The 19385-nt window shown below is 53.9% G+C and overlaps 1 protein-coding gene across 2 annotated transcripts in view; it reads left to right on the forward strand.

The window, feature by feature from the left end:
• Nucleotides 1–18787, forward strand: part of LOC122387273 (nascent polypeptide-associated complex subunit alpha, muscle-specific form-like) — a 29023-nt gene extending 10236 nt beyond the window's left edge. For both annotated transcript variants that reach the window (XM_043377337.1, XM_043377338.1), the window contains exons 2-8: nt 151–297; nt 2630–2726; nt 6208–6311; nt 6682–6778; nt 12744–12876; nt 14459–14539; nt 15174–18787. In XM_043377337.1, the coding sequence (XP_043233272.1) occupies nt 186–297; nt 2630–2726; nt 6208–6311; nt 6682–6778; nt 12744–12876; nt 14459–14539; nt 15174–18197 (3648 nt within the window). In that variant the 5' untranslated portion in view covers nt 151–185 and the 3' untranslated portion in view covers nt 18198–18787. The remainder of the gene's footprint in view (nt 1–150; nt 298–2629; nt 2727–6207; nt 6312–6681; nt 6779–12743; nt 12877–14458; nt 14540–15173) is intronic.
• Nucleotides 18788–19385: the final 598 nt, after the last annotated feature.

A 19385-nucleotide genomic window follows, 5' to 3' on the forward strand; every position in this document is an offset into this window, starting at 1 on the left:
TCAATTACTTATCATTTACCCCCAAAAAGAATTGATCACTCCGAAAGCCCAGTCTGTGTATACTAAATCCAGTCACTGAGTTCATTCAGATGACGCTACATCCCCTATCCCTCGGTACCCCACTGACGTGTATCCGCTCCTCTACCGCAGGTATCGGCGCGGTGCGTCGCTGACCACTGCTCACGATGGAGCGGGCGCGCCGTCTGCAGATCCGCCAGCTGGGCCCCGAGCTCACCTGTCACCTGTGTCACGGATACTTCGTCGACGCCTTCACCGTCGTCGAGTGCCTACACTCGTGTAAGTTACCCGGTTGCTCGCCTTCTTGTTGTTCGGCGCTGCGATACAGGACATGCAGAATAGAGATGCCACTTTTGAACCCGCGAACCCGCTTTCTGCGGGTTTTCAAAACCCGCAGGGTTTTTGGCGGGTTCGAGAAGCAAAACTTGTCGTGTGGCGGGTATTTGGCGGTCAGACTTAAGAACATATAAATTTATTTTTTAGATGCAAAACACAATGTCAAGTGCATTTGCTCAGGTTAACAATACAATATTCATCAAAACAACTTTTAAAACAGAATCAAATATAAAAATATATCAAGGTAGCACATTTCAAATGCGAAACTGAAAACAACCAGCAATAGCATCCACAGTCTAGCAATGACCAAACCAGGGTATATACAAGCAACAAACTACAAAGCATTAGTAAATGCTGATGAAAGCATTCCATAAAACATAAAAGAACCTGAAAGCAAACTTATAGGAGGCTGAACTGAAGTCTATGTGCAGTGTGCACCATAGGCGCGGGAGCCGGGGGGGCAGTGGGGGCAGCTTGCCCCCCCAACTCTGGGGCTGTGGGGGCGGTGCCCCCACAGCTTTGAGACGGAATACCACACTTTTTTGCAAATGTTTTCTTTTTTTGTTGAAAAAGCCGAGGGGTGAAAAATAAGTGGCCTAAAACCGGTGAGAAAACTAGATTTGGGGGTACCCTAGGTTAATCTCTATTATGGTGTGCCCCCCCAGTCGGAAAGTAGTTCCCGCGCCCCTGGTGTGCACTAGATATACATTATGGAAGAACCCAGACTTTAATGAGATGTTGAAAATCAGAGTAAATGCCACATGTTACTTTATTTGCGTCTGGTCGGCATAAAAAAGAGCTATCAGCTAAACAAAATTTGATGCAATGCAAATTCATTCATTACCTATCCTACTCTATGTTCTGTCCCACCCTATATTACGAAAATAACACCAATTACCCTTACAAAAAATCAAAATATTGACTGGCATGCGGCCCAAACATAACGCAATACAAAACTGGCGCACTTCCGACATTCTGACAAGGATTGGCATTTGACTGCGTCAATTTTGGTCTCTGAGGCGAAGGAAAGCTGACATTGATGACGCAATAATAATTTTACAATCAATTTTTCTGTTTTGGTTTTTGAATACCTTAAAATAGCAGTTATACATGTTCAAAACCACGTAGCTGGTCGCATTTATTTCTTTTGTCTTTTTACTTGTCATTTGTATGCCGAGAGATGACCAGCCGGAGAGCATTACCATGACCATCTTTAAAATTATTACATTTAATTTAGTATTTACTGTCTCTTTTTTTAACAGGTGATTAACTCTGAATTGTAAAACTTTAGCTGTTGTGTAAAATAACTATCAGAATGGCACATGAATATGCATTATACAACGGTGTTTTCGCAACAAGTTCGCACTAACTACGGCTGCAATAATTTAGTCGCTGTAACATTCCTTGCAATCAGCTGTTGATGACGCTTCTGACGCATGTTTCCAAAAACGCGTGGTTTATTGGTGGTTAGTTGGTTTTTGCTGGGACTTTGCGTGATTTGTTTTATGTGTAGATCGACTGGATACTCATTATTCAACGTGTCACTATTTATTTTTAACTGGAAATCCCATATCTTTTTATATCAACATTCATTTTGATAACAATATCATTCTAGAAGCCTAATATTGAGAGGGAGCTAGAGTGAAATTTTGATCCTCAGCCAATGCTTAAGGGTAAGGTGAGAGAAAGATTTTACTGAACTCTTATCAGAAAGGAATTTCAAATGTATTGATGCATTATTCATTTTCCGCTATCCAGTGTGCACTTCCTGAGGACTTAGCATAGAAATTTCAAGTCCTTACTATTTGTTTGGCTGCCTTTTTCTGCACAGCAATGAAGCAAGTAAGGTTTATATAGCTCTAGCATTGACCCAGCTGTATTTTTTTCTTGCAAAAGCAGGTTTTTTAAATTGCGGGTTTTTTGCGGGTTCGGTTCAGCCAAAATCAGCTTGCGGGTAGTTGTGGTTGGGCAAGGGGTAGCTGCGGGGCGGGGCGGGTAATGAAATTGCAAATTTTTGGCATCTCTAATGCAGAAGTCGGTAGTCGTGTTTTCCTTACCTTTTCAGGGTGAGGCAGTTTATGGAACTGGGAGTTCTGCAGTGTTGATATGATTGTATGTTTTAATGATATATCTACCTAATCTTATGTTTTTTTCTGTAAAATCCATTTTGTATGCTATTACAGGTCGTCATATTTATTATTTTGCCGACCTTCAAACATTGTCCCCGTTGTTTGGGTCTTGCTGATGCTGACGCTCTGTCTTCTATGTGTTTCAGTTTGCAAGTCGTGCATCATGGACCACGTTAAGAAGTCGTGCGACTGCCCAAAGTGCGGCACCCAGCTGAACAAGGCGCGGCTCACCTCGGCACTCAGGTACCGTCACTCACCGATTGCCGATGATATTTCTGAGAGCTGGGGAAAGAGAAGGGGGACACTGAGAGAGAAGGGCTTATCTTTGGGCATTGGAGATAGAGTGAAGGAGCAGCATTGGGTAGGGAAGGGCAGGTGCAGCGCTTGGGTAATGTCAGTCGCATTTAAAGTTATGCTTGCCCTGCAAACCAGCTCAACTACTTACTTTATTGATGACATCATGAATTATTTTTATTATTTTTTTTGAATTATTTTTTATTATGTTTATTTTTCACACTTGCTTCTATCGATGTATTGCAAAGGCGGCTTGATTGTGTCAAATGTCAAATGCATGACAATGGCTTTTTCACCACTGCGATGTTGGTTTGTAGCATCCTGCGATGCCTGCTTTTGCTTATGTGCTGTTGGTTTCACTGGTAAACGCGGAAGACATGTATAATCCCAAAACAAGTTCATGAGCAATACCAAGGCATATGCTATGCATGATCCCAAACTTGGCGAAGAGACCTGTAACACCAGTCTATTGTGGTGGGCGTTGATCGGTTGATTTTAAATATAATAAACGTGACGTAAGCCTCCAAGTATCGAGGTCAAATTATTATTATGGTTGTCGTGTGTTTTGCTCGCGACCACAGGGCCTGCCCCGGCACACTTTTCATGTCTCCTATAGAGTCCCACACAGTGTGGTGTCGCTGTTCCATAGCTGATGGAATTACAGCTTATCTGCGACAGCCGAGGCGAGAGCCAATTATCAGTCAGCAAAAAGACCCCCTCCCCCCACTCGTTCCCCCCGCGACATAGTGACACGCACGGTCCAAGGGCTGGCCGGTGGCACGCTGATGACGGCCAGACCACAGCACGCTAGACAGACTGGGCCGCGGCGCCTTTTTTGCGATACTTTTTTCGGGTGACTGGGAGACCAACCGGTATTTTGTCTTCTCGCAGCCTCCATATTTGTTTTTGGCGCCAGTGAGTTGGCGCCGTTTTCTTGTGGGTCCGCGCTGTCGAACTTGCTCCGAAAGGGGAAAGGGTAGGGTGAGTCGATCAGTGGAACGACGAGCGAAAAGGGAAGGCGTAGTAAACGTAACGGGGAGGGCAGCACCGCCGAGATACTACAATAAGGGCGGTCTTTTTCACGTGAACGTTTAAATGATCGATTGGTAGCAGTAAAAAAGCAGAGTGAGGAAAGGATTATAAGTGAGCTGTTAACTGAGTGAGTCCGGTCGGATCGGCCAGCTTGCATCTGGTGACTGGCCGCGCATCTGGTGACTGGCGATCAGTATCAGATTTTGGGTGATGGTGCCGATCACCAGCCTTGCACTGCACCATCACCAGGTGCCGACCTCTGAGCGTCCCCACCGGACAGCCGGGAGTGATGCTCTGCGGCCCATCCAGCGCGGCGGCCCATCCCGCGGCCGGTCGGTCGGTGTGGGTCAGTTCAGTGGCGATTTCACCGCCTCTGAACCGGGCCACGCGACACTCGAGCTCCAGCGGTGCGGAAACCCGCCGCCGCCGGACTCCGGCCGCCGCGCCGTGACGCCGCCCACTCCCCTCTGGCTCGCGAGCGCGCCGGCCGCTTTAATCACGGGACTCGGGGGAGTGCCGTCTATCAGTCCGGTTTAATCGTTTAATGGATACGCTAAGGCTGTTAAAATGCGCGGAAGTAGGTTGATGTGCCGAGTGGGACGAGAAAATGCTCGTTTCCTGGTGTCGTTTTTCTGCCCGGATGAGATGTTTGTTGCGCAGTGGGTGATTTGTGGGCGGTTTATTTGGCCGTTTTGATTAAAGGAACATTCTCACATTTTTAACGGAATGACATCTCGTTTAGTTTTATCCTTGGATTATGACTGCGAGGTTGGCTTCCTTCCCCAGTAGTTGTAAAACAGTCCCCAGTACCCAAAGTTATGTGAAATCATAGAGCAGATTCTTGAATATATGGCCTTGGATATTTCACATCCCGAAATTATTATCCAGTGTATGCCTTTCGTCTTCTGCTCTTTTTAGCCATGCATTCATACGTCTGGGGATACATTTTCAACAACCTGAGACGGTGAATATCATAGGTCTCCCCAGATATGTTGGAACTACTGCCCTCGCGCAATTGATAAAAAGAAAAAGATACAGGCACGAGCCAGCGCTTTTCCTCGCGGTGGAAAGCGGGCAGCAGCTTACGGTTGCTGTGGGAAGGATTCGTGTTTATCTCTGAGAGGTCAGCTATCCCGAGAGAGCCTTTCAAACGTCAGCCTAATGCTTATCCAGCTCGGCGAACTGGTTTGCATGAGCGCCATCGCCTGTCGCGCCGGTGAGCAGCTGTTTTTCCTGTCTCGGCCCGAACCTGCCGAGCGTGGTCCGTCGGCGAGAGCCATATGACCACCGCCGCGGTCGCCGCATGTAACCGAGCGGAGGACCGCGATGGTGGCGGCGGAAACGGTGTCTTGTCGCGGCTTTGTCGCACCGTAATTACAACGGCGCTGTCTTCGTTAGTATCGCGTGTTGGCCACCGTGCAAAAACCGATCACGGCCGGCCGGCCGGCGGCTGGTGGCCGGTCCACCGCCGGCCCGTCCGGCTGGCGCGGCGTCCCTGGTCCTCCGCAGTCCCTTGACTCGCGTCTCTCGCCACCTCCGGGACGCGCTGGCCGGGAGGCGGCGGATCGGGTGACCGGGGCCGAGGCCCAGTGACCGACCGACCACCTGTAGGCGGGAACAGGCAGCGACGGACAGGGACGGCTACCGCCTGTCTCACGGCGTCGCCGTGCGGAACTGGCAGAGGCCATGGCGTGGGGAAGGCCGAGCCGTCTGCCCGACTCGAGTGCGGTTTTTGCTTGCGGTGGCTTTCGTAGGTGTGAGGTGCACGCAACAGTTGATTTTCCCGCTATGTCACGCCATGCACCGTGAGGAGACTGCGCGGTGTTTTAAATTTTGGCACCACATAAATTTAAAGGGAATATTCCACATTGAACACGGCCGGGACTTTGGACTAAAAGAACAGTTTAACTCAAATCTAGGGCCTCGGGGTATCTGGCTGCCGTTTCATCTCGGATGTTGGCTTTGGAAATATCAATCGTAGAGCGTCTGTGGTATCAGAAATTCTGAGATTCATTTCACTTATCGTTATCAGTCCTTTACCCGGAAGACGATATGTCTGATCTCAACTGATTCAGTACCCGGAAGACGATATGTCTGATCTCAACTGATTCAGATGTTCGTCCACTCAAACCAACTCCGAGAGGTCGCTGTTCTGACAGCGACCGGCTGTGGTCGGGAACTGGTTTGGTCATGAACTCAATGTAAAGAGAAAGAGAGGGACGGAAACCAGTTGCACTGTCCAAGCGGCGGAGCGGATTCTGCGGTTTTCGGATTCGGGTGACAGTTGCTAACTATGTAGCCGAGTTGTCTTCGTATCCGCTGCTTGTATCTGGGCGGGCTAGAGCTATCCACTCTCCCTCCAGTCACTGTCGTTTGCTGACGCGCGCGTTCATTACAGACCCGACCAGACTCTGCAGTCTGTCGTCTATAAACTGGTGCCGCGACTGTTCAACGAGGAGATGCAGAGACGGCGAGACTTCTACCAGGACCACCCGCAGAGAGGTGAGGTGATATAACTGAGACTCCTTCTCCGAAACCCAACTGAGTCTCCATTACGGGACCGAATGCAGTTCCAAATAGCGAGCCGTCCGGGCTAGCCACGGATCTTATGCATGGGATGCCTATAATGAATGGCATGGTAACAGGCGAAGGCTTGATGATAATAGACGAATCAGTCCATATTACTTTGCCTTTGTGAGGGCCTTAAAATCATTTCGCTATATGCTCTCGTCCCTACTCTTCCTACGTCCATAACTGTTATATCTACTTACCTGTTCTCGTTCTGCAATCTGCTCCGTCTCTGTATGCCTGTCACTGTCTGTGCTCTGCCCGTCTTTGTTCTGACCGTCTCTCGTCCATCCGTCTGCGGCAGACCGGAGCCTGTCGCCGGAGCGGCGGGGAGACGTCAGCTCCCAGCAGTTTGTCTATACCCTCACAGACCCCATCAGCTTCAGCCTGGAGTTCGCCAGGTAGGTTCGGTCAGATTTGTTCAGACAGTACCTGCTGTCATGAAACTACCAGTGTATGCATGCAGTTACATAATTTGTGTGAGTTTTGCTACTGATATAACTGGTAGTACGCGGACGCTGCCGCCCTCACTGCATGGAGTAAGTGTTGCCCCTAGACGTGGCTACCCTGCTTTTTTGCCCTACCTTCCGTGTTTCGAGGGGGGAGACTGCGCTCCGGTAGCCATTTTGCGGCGGCGTCCACTTCCGCCGTTGCACGCTGTCACTGTGCACGGGCGTGTGATAGTGCCGCTGACAGTCCGTCTGGAGCGGGGCCGGAGCCGCGGTAAAAACCGGCAGCTGCCGATCCGCACCGGCGGCAGATCGCTATCGCGGCTCTGAATTCCAGTAGATGGACTGCAGCAGGTCGCCGCTGCACCCGGGCTCGGTTTTCAGGGTTCTGCCTCACTGCTGGGTGGTATTACTCGAGTCGGTGATAAGTATCGATGATATGTGTCCGTTCTTAGTTCTTCCCTGCTACATCGTGCCAATGACTTCGGTACTAATTGTTAATGTTATCTAGCGTACTTAGACTCGTGTTATATTAGCCGGTCGGTCACTTATTCATGGCAGTCTGCTGGTTCAGGCTGGTTAAAACAATTGAGGAAAAATGAACATTATTCTGGTACAAAACTCAAAAGAGTATTACGGTATCAGCGATCTTCTCCTTTCACCGCACTGCCGCGTTGCCCGCACAGGTGTTTTTTTTTTTCGGACAGAGGCGAAAAGTAGACAAGCTCCATGTTCACGTGATACCATTCCAGCCAAGGCCGTATTCGGTAGACAATAGGGGCACTCCTTTACGTTGGAACGAGGAATTGAGACCCGTCCGCGGTGACCGAAAAGAAGAGTTAGTTTTCGAAGAAGAAAAAACGGCTAATGAGGAGGCTAGAAACACCACAAGTGGCATAGGTATAAGTAGACACTTAACTAGGCGTGCTTCAAACCTGCCAGTCGGTTTGATATATAATTCAGGCTTAGCTTGTGAGCAAAGTTAAATTGAGTGAAAATCCTACGTCTTATAGAGGACGAAGGACAAAACGCCAGTGATACATACGGCGTCAGAATGCTCCACTCTTCGGCCAATAGCTGATAGCTCCCTCTTGCCACATTCTCATCGATCTGATGTGAGCTCCTCCGGAGTCCATTCCGCTCCTGTCCGCCGCGCTGGGGTCGCGCCGGGCGGGGAGCGCGTGCCTTCATTTGGCTTCTAATTCCTCCAATTGTCGCTGTGCCGTCGGTGCGGGGCGCGCCCCAAAGTGCAGAACGTGACTGAACGGAAGCGGAAATGAGACTCCGGGGACGGCCCCGTCACTGCAGGCCCGGGTCGAACAGCGCCTGGCACCACTGAAAATCAATGCAACGAATCAGGTGCGTGTATTGAGCAACAATGGCAGCGTGCCTGCGGGCAAACGCTCCCGGCAAATATTATTTGTAAAGCCGTTGGTTGAACTGCAAAGAAGTTCCATGAAATCCTTTACTTCCGTCGAGAATAGCAATATTATGTACTAGTTTCTACTCTCTGTGTTGTCAATGCATTCGTGTGTATTCGTGTATCCGTGTGGGTGCCTTGCTGCGAACGAGTTCCTTCGCAGGTTATGGTGGAGAGCAGTCAGAGAACGTCTATCCTCATTTCGCTTCAATATTACCCCTCTCTTGGCTGTTTATGCGTTCCCATACGACGCGCACTAATCGCTGTGAGAACAGTGATTAATTGTGACCGATCGCCCGCACGCTGAAGCCTGAAGGATTTTACTTTCCGCGCAGGGTGGGCCCCGAAGTATGGGAAAACTTTGGGCGCTTGTTTACCAGTATTGGGTAATTCACATTGAAAATGCCGCACCTTGAAGCTCATGTTTAAAGCTAAACGGACTGTTTATAAAAAAGGAAACGTCTTCTCACTCGGTGGACTGAAGTGAAGTTTGCTGGGTATTGGACATGAAAGGTAAACTTTTCCGCGGCTAAGAAGTTAAACTGGTATTTATTTAACCCCCGTGTAAAAATTTCCCACATTTTTTCCCTATCGAAAATTATTTGCTCATCCGTCGTAATTGTTGTTTGCGTATTTGTTTGGCGAAGCCTTTTGTTTTTCTTCAAGATATCATCGGGCTTTCAACCTACTTATAAGCCAGCTATGACGATGGCCAACACAGGAACGGTTTGTTGCGTTCACTCGCGATCAGATGAAATATTTATGAGTGGGAAATTGGACACGTAATGTGCCCCCTGAACAAAATGTCGATAAATAACTGCCGCGTCACAGCTACCCCTTGGACAGCTCTCTGTCAGTCGGCCACCCTTGCTCTCGACGGATATCATTCATCTACCCCTTCACTAATTGCTTTCCACCCTGCTTGTTAACGGGCCGTGTCTCGATTTTTACCCATGCGACTGCCGGGCCGTCCACGCTGTGTAACTGGGTGGCAAACATCACGATTCAGCTGTGGGCATTTTTACCCCCCCGGTGGTCCATCAGCAGGTGGCGGCAGGACCCTCAGGTAGCACATCCTGGCACATCCTACCACAAGGACCTCCTCCCCTATCCACGCGGCGACACCACAGAGAGCAGGTCACGTGACCGTCCCGGGCGCGCGCGCGCGCCATTCACCCGCCAATGCAGCCGACAGCCACCTGGCCTCTATCGCGCCGCTCCGAAGGGACGCCGCCGCTATGGCGCGTAATTTTGGCGCCACTCTCGGCAGCGGGGGGGAGGGGGAGCGGGTCGGTGTTTGTATGGAGCTCGCGGCCCGGGTCCGGGATGCGGCAATCAATCGCCGCCGTCGGCCGGGCCGTGACGTCACGTTTTTTCCCCGCCGCACTCCCGCGGGCCGACCGTGGCGCGGTTTTTTTGGCGCGCGCTTTCCGGCTGTGACGTCACGCAGGGGGCGTTCCGCTCCGATGCTCTGTGTGGTTCCAAAAGGCAGGTGTGGCGGGGAAAAATTGGTGACATTTTTTTGTGAGTGAAGTGAATGTTGGATGATATTCTGGCATGTCTTTTGCAGATAAATCTATATTCGAGTTAGGTTAGCCGATGACGGCTTTTGTAGACAAAGCTTTAGATCCAGCATTGACAGTTTGATTGTTATGATTGCTGTCAGACATGTATGAATGAGCGAATCGGCAGAGTATTAGATATCTTGCAAGTTGCAAGTTCGCTAGGTTATATGGTTTATGCCCGAAAATACGCTGAATGAATGCATGGGCTTTGTCATGTCGCACACGGCACAATGATGATAAACAGAAGCCAGAAGGGTTGACGGTTAACGACTGAGAACTCTAATCTGTCACATCAACTGAGCCGCTTAAATTGGGGACACGAGTCAGAGTGTATAAATCTAGATGCAAATGCTTCATGCTCGCACGAGTTTGTGTCATAACCAGTCGGCAGTCATCGTGGATTTCCTGAGCACGTTACGATGATTTCAGCGATACGTCAGCTCGTGAGAAGTTGCAGCTCTGGAGATGCACGATATCAGATAGGCCGACCTGTTGCCATGGTGCAGACATGAGAAATGTGAGCTGACGAGTGACATATCGATCTGACGGTATCAATCAAACTCGATGACACCGGAACATTGCCCGAATATCGTCACCTTACTCTGCAGCTAAATGGTCATCGCTGGTCATCGCTCGTTGCTGTTCTTGTTGTTCCTCATGGGTCGGATTGGACTGGCCTGTAGTCCCGCAAGAGTTTCCTACTTCCTTCGTATCCTCAGCCAGAAGTCAGCGCATCCCTCCTATGTAAGTAGGTAAGGCCGTGAGTGCTGGGAGCTAAAAATGTCACCGTTGACGGCAGTCGTTCTGCGACCGTTAGCAGATGTCGACTGTTGACAGGCGGGGGATCCGTCACAGTCCACGGGGCTCGAGGCGGGCCGAGGGCGGCCATCGCTCCCCATTAGACGGTCGGCGGCCGGCCCACCAATTCACGGACATTCTCGACGGGAGCGGCGGGTCGCCGTCCGCGCACCGCCACCTGCCCTAAACACGCTGCCACTGGATTTATGGGCCCATTGAGGGGCGCCATCTGCATACTACGGTCGGGCGCGCCGGACCAAAATCCGAGCGGCTGCCGCTGTCCGTGCCGGCTCACCTGAAAGAGCCCCGCGCGCTCCGGTTCGACCTTGGCCCTGGCGGCGCGCACCGATTGAGTCGCCCGAGCGCACAGTGAGGGCTGCCGGCGCACCGCCGACGGCACGTGCTCACGGGCCGCCGCCGTCGCCGCCCCGGTCCCTAGCAGCTCCCGTTTTTCTGATTCGCCGGCCGGCAGGCGTTCCGTTATTGGCGAGTGCTCGCCGATTGCGGCCGGCCCGGCCCGGTCCGGCCCCGCCGGGCGGCCGCGGTGGGCAGCGGCCGCGGAGGGACCCGGGACTCCTCTGCCGGGGACGAGGAGGGAGGGCCGGAGATGGGACCGAGATAGGTGGGCTGGCCCACGCACGGCCTCCCCCACGCCGCGCTCCCTCGCCAGCAGGAGGTGCCGGCCGCACCCCCGACGTCTTCATGGGGAGGCTGAGGGCAGCACGCGGGCGTGCGCGAACCATAATTAGTCGTTGGCGCTAGTGCGTTGCGCCGTAACAGCTTCATTAGCTGCTTCGACCAGGAGTGGTGCAAAATACCGTCATCTAAAGGAGGGCGGCGATTGGTGAGACATCGATCGACATGTCGTGACCGTCACGGCTCGATCGGCTCGAATAAATGACGTCAGACCCTAAATTCGTCTCCCGGACCACGCCGATTGGCCCGTCTGTGTAGCCGAGAAGCGTCCCCGCGGCGTCCTCTGATGTCGATAACAAAGAATGTCCGACGACGGCGACGGAGAAGTCCAGACCCGCGGCCGGCCGGCTCGGGTTTTTGCAGCGGTCTCTGGAAATCAATACAACGCCCCGACGCACAGAGACATACGGGGCCGGGCACACGGTCGGACTCGGCCGAAAGGTTAGCGGTGATCGGTGGCGGCTGGTGCTCTCTGCGGCACGTGACGACGCTGCTCGTGCCTCGTGATAGCCTGTGAGAGGCTCTCGGCAGTGGCGAGCAAAGATGACCGAAGCTGTCGTCGTCGGTCGGAACCGACGACTTTCCGGTCCTTCTCTGAGGGTTTAGGGAGAGAGGGAGCGATCACGTGGTCCGCCAGTCAGTCGACGTAAGGGCTCAAGGTGTAATGTCCTGGCTTTGGAAGCTCGTTTTCGCTGGAGGTTGCTGACGTAGAGGTCAAGTTCAGTCAAGAGTTAGGCGGAAGTTTCGAGCGTTTGTTTTGCGAGTTTTGGCTCTGTCTGTCAGACGTAACAAAGTGACTTTTTTGTCAATTGCCGCGGCGATGATCCGAAAGGAGAGACGCACCACCATCTCATATGCGTCACGTTGCAGAATTTCTATACATTCAGAAACGTGCGCTGCGAGAAAATGATTTACGAAGAAATAACACACGCGCAGACTGCACCAAAGCAATCGCTATACTCTTCTGTCAAAGGTCATATTCCTAGATTGTCCACCGCCTGTTTTTCTACATTGGTCTAGCATACACATAGACATACGGGCTCCATTGGCCCAGCATAGCTGTCGATTATTTACACCATAAATACATCACCTCCGCCGGCCTGACGCTGTTTTGACGTCGCTGTCCGCTGTCGCCAATCAGCCGTGTGGTGCGATCCTGTCCGGTATTACTGCAGTGTTGTAGGGGTGCAGCGTTCTGACAGGCCCGGTACGCTGCTGGCTGCTATCGGAGTCTGCAGACCGTCCCGCCCCAAAACTGGTCCCGGGTCCCGCTCCGTCTTGGCTGGAACGGGGCGACATCGAGGGACAAACGGCCGACTTGGGATAATTTTCTGTGCACTAATGCACTTCATAACTATACATTGCATCGTACATCGTAGAGAGTGCCCATTGGGGAGAAAGATAGCGCATATCTAAACTTCTTTTCTCTCCTTTTCAGGGGCGGAACTGGTGACGGTAAGCGGACGGACCTGCCCGCTGTCCGCTACTTCCAGGCACCAGCAGGTCTCGGTATCAGTCAACTGAAGAAGCTGCTCCGTCTTAAACACGGCCTGGGACCGCGTGATGCCAAGGTGAGAACTCACGCGAGAACCCACCGGCGTGGGGCGGAAGGAGAGGAGGGGAAGAGGGCGTGGCACTGATGTCCAACGGGTGTCGGGCGGGACGCAACGCCGATTACATCTATATTACTATTTGAGGAGGGTGCGTCTGTCCGTTACCGAGGTCCCGACTTGGTGGTGCTTTGCGTGGACTACACGCCAGACCGTTGCACCTAGCGCGGTGAAACTTGCACAACTTATAGATCAAGGATGCGCGACGTGCCTTTGAGGGGTCTCAGCTCGATCGGATTGATAGGGAGCGCGTGGCGTGTGCTCAAAAAGTGCGAATTCGCGTCATAGACTTTACATGTATAAATTGGCTTGCAAAATCGGGCGAAAATGGCTAAATTTGCCCCACACGGGTCCGATCCCCGTGCAACATCTCGGTAACCGTGCGCCCGATCGGCACGGGGAAAACAGCATCGTGTAGAGAATCGAATGGGCTATTGAATGGTGTGCGTTGCAGGGGATGGCACGCGCCACTTGCCCCTATGAGGATACTTTTATTGAAAAATTGCAGTTTTTGACGGATTTTGGGATTAATTTCATTTTTAGTTGACCGTTAAACGGAGCGAGTTGGAACAACGCCTGTTGGCAAGAGAAATGTACCGCCTCTCATGGGAGAATTGTGAAAAGCTAATTGATCCAAATCAAGGTGGTACAAATCACGGGAGAAAATAGTGTTTGTCAATTTTGTGTCACTTCATTAATCACACGGGTTTTCCTCAATGATCTGATATCTCTGGCAATTAAAAATGGCACCGTTGGAAAGAGCATTCAATTCTGTCCAAGGCTCAGTCTTCATTTTTTGCATTATGAATAACAGTATTCTTAAAAATGCAAATGTTCTAAACCATTACATTGTCATTTTTAGCGAAATTCATCGATGGCCCTCAAAAGACTTCACGCCAGTTTTCGAATCATTCTTAAGTAGAACGCATGATAATACGACACGGGCACCTCGATGCGATGGATCTTTTTTGTTCAATTACAAAATGTTTGGCCGTCATAAAACAATCGAACGAAATGGATACCAACCGAATCGACACAGGACCAACCTAACACCCACGGGTCAAACATTACCCTTCCTCGCATTGCGGAGCACGCGGGTAACCCTAGTGGTTAACCCATTAAACGAGGCTATTTCCGTGCGCATTATAATATAACCGTCATGCAGCGTGATATAAAGTGCATGTCACCTGGTTGGGTCCCGGGCGGCTCATGAGGGATGGAGTGGGAGGGGACGACTGGGGAAGCAGCGAGGGCCCAGGCAGCTGGCCGCCGCTAATCGCACGCGCCCGGGCCGCCCCTGTGTAATTCGGGCTCGCCCACCCCGGCCGGCGCGGCGGCTCGGGCCGGCTTTGTTACCCCATCAAGACGACGGCACACTGTGTGCCGGAATCCTGTTCAGCTGCCGGACGGTCGCTGTTTTGTCAGCGGCTCGTCGCAGATGTGATGAGAGAGCCATGAGCGGCGCCGATGCGTCGAGATGACGGATCGCGTGGATGAGCACAGAAGTGGCCGCTCGCTCATCGTTTTTTCTTTTTCTTTTCAGGTTGATATTTTGTACGCTGGGGACGTTTTGTCGGATGAGTTGATCATCATGGATGTGGCCTACATGTACAACTGGGATCGGGTAAGTGGGGATCGTGTGAGCGAATGTGCTATGAATTTTGTCGAGTAAGAATTATTTGTGGGGCTCGTTTTGCAAAGTTTTGAGAATCGTTTAAGCATTCACAAAATGTTGTACGGTATTTAATATCGCGAACAATAGTATTTTACCTTTCCATGTTTGTAGCGTAGCATAAACGTTTTATTCAGTTTCACGCTATAATTGTCAGCTAATACCTGTAGCGAATGTTAAAAATAAATAACATTGTCCAAATTTCAACCTTTGTCACTTTCTTTCACCGTCAATCACCCTTTTTCTCATAAGCTTGATCCCCTTCCCATCATCTCTTTTCTCCCAGGCTTCCCGTCTTTCATTTTTTTTTTCATTTCGTCCCTTCCCCGATGTTTTTCCCAGCGCTCCCTCTCCTCTCGCTCTCTCCTCTCTCCTCTCCTCTCTCTCCGTGCCCCTCTGTTGGTTCTCACCATGGCGCGGCTGGCCCGCGGAATGTGCGAGCCGCCGCCGCGCCGGCCGGGTTTTGTGCGCGCCGCTCGTGCGGTGACAGTCAGCGCGGGAAATTAATGCGCGCGCCCCGGCGGCCGCGCGGCCGGTCCGGCCTGAGCAGACTGGAATGTAGCCGCCCGTGTTTGTGTGTCGGCAGGCGGCCCCGATGCGCTTCTCCTACCGCTACACGACGAAACGACCGCTCGGCGCCGAGCCGCCGGAGCCGGCCGCATCGCCGAGTAAGCGGCGCTGTCCGGCGCCGGCCGACGACCGACTCTCCGGCACCGACAGCGACAAGGAGAACGTCGAAAACGACGCCCGGCCCGAGCCTCTGGACGGCGTGACGCCGGTGGCCGTCACGGCCACGGCCGCGGCGGCGGCCGCCTCGGCCGCTCCGAAGCCGCCGGCCGAGCGGCAGCCGCCCGTCGGCGCTCGGCTCGAGGGACCGAGGGAGCCGATGACGTCGTCTGTGACGTCACCGCGGGCCAGGCCGGGGTCCGCGGCGGCCGGCGCACCGACCGAGCCCCGACCGGCGGCCTGTGCCGGCGGCGAGGCGGACGGACAGCGGCCGGCGGCGGCGGCGGCCGGCGCGGTCACCAGCGATACGCCCAGCGGAACGAGGACACATGTGGCCAGCGGGCCAGCCGGCGCGACGGCGGTCAGTGCGAAGGACAGTGTGCAGAACGGCCACGCGGATAAGGCCGCGGCTGAAAGTGTGAAAAAAGATGTGTGCCCGAATCGTGAGGAAGTGGGTGGTGTCACGAGCCAGGGAATTCGCGGTAGTGATGCGGAAAAGGCGGTCGATGCCGCCCGCCCGGCTGCTGCGTCCGGCGGGGACAAACTGTCGTGTTCTGCGAGTGCTAAAGATGCTCCGATGGTGTCCACCGTGAAACAGAGGGACAGACAGGGCACGGACACTTCGCAGCCCACCAGTGCATCGCAGAATGGATCCCAGCCGGTCAAAGCCATGGCTGATGTTCCGAAATCACCAGCAGCGCCCAACGGCGTCCATGTCGATCCAAAGCGACACAACGGCGCTCCCGTTGATTCCAGGGTCACGCATGCTGTTGCTAAGAATTCCAACGTTCCCAGCAGCGGCGTTGCACCCGCGCTGAAGCATAATTTGTCCTCGAAACCTGCCACGCCTCAAAAGACACAGTTGCCGTCGAAAGTGGCAGGCGATGAAGCTAAAGGAATTTCTGCTCAACCACAAAACGCTCCGAAGCTGGCGGCTCCTCCAAATGGTGCGTCCTTAAAGACATCACAAACTAGAGCCGTCGCTAGTCCCAGCACCGCAACAAACGCTGGCACTCATAAACCGATGACTGCGGTCAATGGTTCGTCACCGAAGCCAGCACTCCAAACCGCCAAAGTCGCCAAACCCAGCGCCCCGTCCAAACCGCCGGTGTCAACCCCAAGCTCTTCAGCAAGAAGTGGCGTCAGTTTGTCTGCCGGTAGCCCGGCGTCGTGCACCTCGCCTGCTCCCACGCGGCCTGGCGGGGGAGGGGGCGGGGGCAGCTCGGAACGGACGCCGCCCGCCGACGACCGTCAGTGTGAGGATAGCGGCGTCGATACCGACAGCTCAGAACGACCCGGCGCCGACACGGCCCGTTCGCCCATCGACGTGTATGACTTCGACGCCGAGGCTGAGGACGAGACCGCCGTTCGTCTGAAAACGACCCCGTCGCCGGTGGTGGTACCGGAGAACCGGACCCCTTCCCGCCCGATGGCGGTGGCTAAGTCAGTGTCATGGTTGACCACACCTAACGTGAGGGCGGTGGATTCACGGGTGACGTCCCCCGGCGTTCGTATGACGCACCCTCCTCAACGTCCGGGGCATCCCACGGCGAATGGAGGTCCTCCTTCGCGGCCGGCTCCTTCGAGCACGCTAGCGATCCCAAGAGCTCCTTCGAATCCTCCTGCCGGAGCAATGCCGCAGCGACCGGTGCCATCGAGCACCCCCGTAGCTCCCCCGCAGCGTCCGGTCCATCCGAGCGCCACAGCAGTTCCTCCGCAGCGCCCAGTTCCTCATGGCGCCACGGCAGTTCCTGTGCAGCGTCCGGCTCCTCCTGGCACCCCCGGAGTGTCCGCCCCTCACCGTCCTCCTCCGGGCCCCGCCCCCGCCCCCGCCCAGCGTCCGGCGGCTCCGGCGGGCGGCCAGCCGTCGGCGGTGCCGCCCTCGCCGCGCCGCAGCCTGGCGTCGCTGCCGGCGCTGCGTCCGATCGGCGCCGGCGCCATCCCGCTGATGACGGGCCAGCTGGACCAGTTCCTGTGGCTGGTCAGCCAGTCGGCCGTCTCGCACCCGAACGGCTCCTGGCGGCTGCCGGCCGACGCCTCGGCGCTGCTGAGCCGCGCCACGGCGCCCAGCCAGCCGGCGTCCGGCAAACCGATCCGACCCAAACCCACGCAGAGGAAACCATCGGGCCAAATGAAACACTCAGCTCAAGGAAATTCCACTGTCTCAACTGCCTCTGCTGCTCAGCCTAAGAGTGGCCACCAAGTCCCTTCGTCGGCTGCCTCACCGGCGGCGCAGAGGACGATGCCTCAGCAGTACCGCCTCAGCAGTACGCAGGGCATACAAAATCTCGTCACCAACGAGATCACGATCACCAAGATCCCGAACATGTCCCGGAGTGGGACGAGTTCCTCCGCGTCCGGCCGGCCCTCGCCGTCGCCGGCTCCGGCCGAACCTCCCCGCTCTCCGGCCGGCCGCGCCACCGCCGATGGCAGTGTCACCATCGAGAAGATCCGCGCCGCGCCGGCTTCGCAGCCGCAGCCGGCCCGGCCGCCCAACTCGCCCAAACTGCTGGCCATTGCCGAGAGTCTGGCCATGAAGCAGATCCAGGCGGCGGCCGGCAAGACGCCTCCTCCGGTGTCGACCGCGCCGCCGCCGTCGGCAATCGGCAGTCTGCTGTCGCTGTCGCAGTCGCAGCAGTTGGGAGTGTCGCGGCAGCCGTCGGCCGGCGATCAGTCGGCGGCACGGTGCCGGCCGGTGAGCGGCAGCGCGGCGCGCCGTCAGATCCCCAACCCGGCGCTGCTGCACCAGCAGTCGCAGGGCCGGCTGACGGTGCTGAACGTGCCGCCGGCAGAGGCGGCCGGCACCGGCTCCGGCAGCGGCTCCAGCACCTCGTCCGGCTCGCTGGCGCGCATGGAGAGGCTGACCAACTCGCTAGGCAGGTAGCATCGGCTGCCGCTCCTTCCCGAGCTCAGCAAGGTGCACAGTTCCTCAATCTGAAGCTCAATTCGATGGTTGCTAAATGCGAGTGTTTTCTGGTACAACTGAAATGTTTTCTTCCGTAGCGTACTCGTGCGTCGTCATGCCAGGGATTCTTGTTCGTTTTGTATCTACTAATCGTTTGTAAAGTCTTAGGCGATCTTGGTAAAAAAGAACGGTCTTTCTTGAGGTCAGACATTGAACTCAAAATATCTTGGACGTCTAGATGCCATCGTTCAGAGTACGAAAAAGGCTGTTGTTTAATATCGGTCGTCGTTTCTGGTAGTAGTGTTCGTTTTTTGAAAATGTCTGCGAGTTAGCTACTCATGGTTGTGCAAATCGTCGAAGCAGGGTGCAAACGGAGGATCCGTTACCATCTCGCCTCGTGGCGCTGACCCCATTGGGGAGGCTGTTCGTTGGTGTGTGTGGTCGCGGTGTCAAATAGTCAGAGTGAGCTGTTAGTGTGTGTGAGCTGGAGACTGTTGCAGTTTATATTGATTGAGTACATCGATGGCTGTAATTTTGTACCACTGTATTAATACAATGCTGCTCGAATCCTCTTCGCTTGGGGTCTGGGAATGGGTTCACCCTTTTAAGCTGTTCGCAACTGATCTAAAAAGGAAACACGCACACTCACGCAAACGACTGTCTACTTTTCACCCTCAGCGTGTCCAGATTCGTTTGGGACATCGGCAGCCTCAGACTCGGTTTTAGGGTTCCCTGCGTGGATTCAATTAGACAAGCATGCACAGTGCATAGCGAGGAAGCAATGTACGGGTGTGATTTGGAATGCATGGCGTTACAGAAAAAGGCGATGCTGGCGACGGGTTGTAGGTGCTGATAGGAATTCAGATCTTCGTGATACCGATTTTGTCCAATGTCGAATTCGGAATCCGGTCGGACGAACTAGCCAGATAAGTCTTTCCTGAAACTGGCACCACTGGTTGACTTGTGTCTACTGTTTTTCTGAAACAGTTGACAATTGACATACCTACCAGTACCAGTAAAACGCCTTTTGGGCGAAGAACGAGCGAGCGAGATAGTGAGCCCTGCACGTGCGGAAAGGCGAGAGAGTACTTCCAACCGGCTTGTGCAAAGCACCCTTCTAACCGGTCGCTAGCGGTGTGCCAAATTTGAACGCAATCGGCCCAGCCG

This window comes from Amphibalanus amphitrite, unplaced genomic scaffold (assembly GCF_019059575.1).
Source record: "Amphibalanus amphitrite isolate SeventyFive unplaced genomic scaffold, NRLGWU_Aamphi_draft 000280F_arrow, whole genome shotgun sequence".
NCBI classification, from domain to species: domain Eukaryota; kingdom Metazoa; phylum Arthropoda; class Thecostraca; order Balanomorpha; family Balanidae; genus Amphibalanus; species Amphibalanus amphitrite.